The sequence below is a fragment of the Trichoplax adhaerens genome, genomic scaffold (assembly GCF_000150275.1).
Source record: "Trichoplax adhaerens TRIADscaffold_959 genomic scaffold, whole genome shotgun sequence".
Taxonomy (NCBI): domain Eukaryota; kingdom Metazoa; phylum Placozoa; class Uniplacotomia; order Trichoplacea; family Trichoplacidae; genus Trichoplax; species Trichoplax adhaerens.
The window spans coordinates 1,500-3,525 of record NW_002061403.1 but is presented as its reverse complement, the minus strand read 5'-3'; the positions used below and the strand labels follow the sequence as shown (position 1 = coordinate 3,525).

General features: G+C 30.6%; 1 protein-coding gene across 1 annotated transcript; it reads left to right on the top strand.

The window, feature by feature from the left end:
* Window positions 1-31: 31 nt before the first annotated feature.
* Window positions 32-555, top strand: TRIADDRAFT_9790 (uncharacterized protein; the record flags this gene model as incomplete). Its single annotated transcript, XM_002118757.1, has 3 exons — window positions 32-84; window positions 248-353; window positions 439-555. Coding segments are annotated over 3 exons (276 nt in total), but the record flags the coding sequence as incomplete, so codon positions are not given.
* Window positions 556-2,026: the final 1,471 nt, after the last annotated feature.

Below are 2,026 nucleotides of genomic sequence, written 5' to 3'. Positions count from 1 at the left end.
CAATTATTGTGCCTAGCGAGGGCGNCTCCTTAAGAAAAATCGTATACTATGTATCGATGAAGCAACTGCTAATGTCGATCTGAAGTTAGTTAACAAATTATTTATATCATCTGGATTTACGCATTATTGTTAGTGTATATTATTTACTCGTATAAGCGTAATTTGGAAATTATTTTAAACTTTACGGACTTGTTGAGTATTGTAGTATAAAACTGTAAAGTATTTATTTTTTGATTAATCGAATTAGAACTGACGCTATTATCCAACGGACAATTCGTAAACAATTTATTGAGTGCACTGTACTAGTTATCGCTCATCGTATAAGTACTATAATAGATTGTGATCGAGTTATGGTAAGTAGGATTTAGTACAGTAAATCGCTTATTATATAAAGTAATGAAATATACTAATTTACGTATTTTAAAAATTATGGAAAAGGTGTTAGATGCAGGAAAACTTGTCGAATTCGACTCACCTCATAAACTATTAGAATTAGATAGCTATTTCAGTAAGTTAGTAGCCGAGACGGGTATTGAAGAAAGTAAAAATTTACGTGTACAAGCTGAGTATCATTATAACCATCCAGAGGTATTTGCAAGATCAGATAAAGCAGATATAGCGGAAATTAATTTAGAAACGGATATTTCATTTAAAGGCGATCGACGACAGGTAAAATTACTAGAAATAGGAATATACTTTGAGACAATAGATTATTTTTGTGTCAGTTAAATTAATAAACGTTTTTATATATATTTCTAGGCGGATACATATGTTACCCACGAGGCTAATGTTTAACTGTTAATGTCTTATAAGCACATTGTAATCGATGAGGCTAGTAGTTAGTAAAGAAGCCGCGGTGTTATCTCTAATTATTATTTCATTTTAAATAAATCGCTTATTTGTCTCATATCTCATATTTCATTTTGAAAACGTGCTATCATCGTTATCATTGCACCTTGGATACTAAAAATGATGTCTATCTGCCTCAAACGAGTTAGGTTATTTCACTTTATAATAAATTGATTATTTATCCCATTTTGAATATTTCACTTTTAAACGTGCTATTATCGCTATCATTGCACCTTTGATGTTAGAAATAATGTGTATCTGTCTCAAACGAGTTAGGTTCAGCTAACTATTGTATAACTTTTCGAAGATCGTTTTGATTTCAGTTGTAGTTTATTTGTAGAGAATAGTGCAAATATGACTATTGTTATGATTTAGGATATTAAATGTGACAATGTAATCGATTTAGAAATAGACAGTTATAAATATTATGGTAAAATTATAATATTCAACCGTTAATGGATTTTCATTAACGACTGTATAGATTTAGGTTAATTACTATGCAATATACGTGTAATAATTGAAATAGCAGTTGTCACACTTTTATGCAATTTATTAGGTACTAAGCGGATTTAACTTGTTTATTGGAATAAGTTCCTGTTGGCACATAATATATTAATTAACACATATATATGCTCTAAAATAATAAATATAATTACATGTGCATAGAAAAGGCTATATTACGGTATAGGAAATAATTAACAGATTGCACAGGTGGAGTTTGGCACAAGTATGTAAGGAAGTGCATTTATACTTAAGGGAGAAGAATAATTTAAGCTGTGTAGCGGAACAACAGTTGCATAAAGCTAGCTTTGTAATATTACCTAGAAGCTTCTCTAGACTGGCTCTTACTGTTGACTAAGGCCCTTTGCGAAGGTAGTGAAAGTAGTAACGCTTGGTAGCAGTCTTACAGTACAGTAGAAGGTTTTACTGGTAATCACAGAAAAAGAATTCATTGTAACAAATGGCGTTGTGACAACTATTAATAAATTGACTTACGAAAATATATCGATTTTTGAAAACTCTGATAGCATAGATACTTCTGAGCTTTCTAGATCATGATATGACTTTTTGTAGAGGCAGATAAGTAATCTAGATATGAGGAAACTATATATAACGACTGATGATATACTTATGGATAAAGCTAGAGACTACGAAGAAACTTGAAACAATGTAGAAA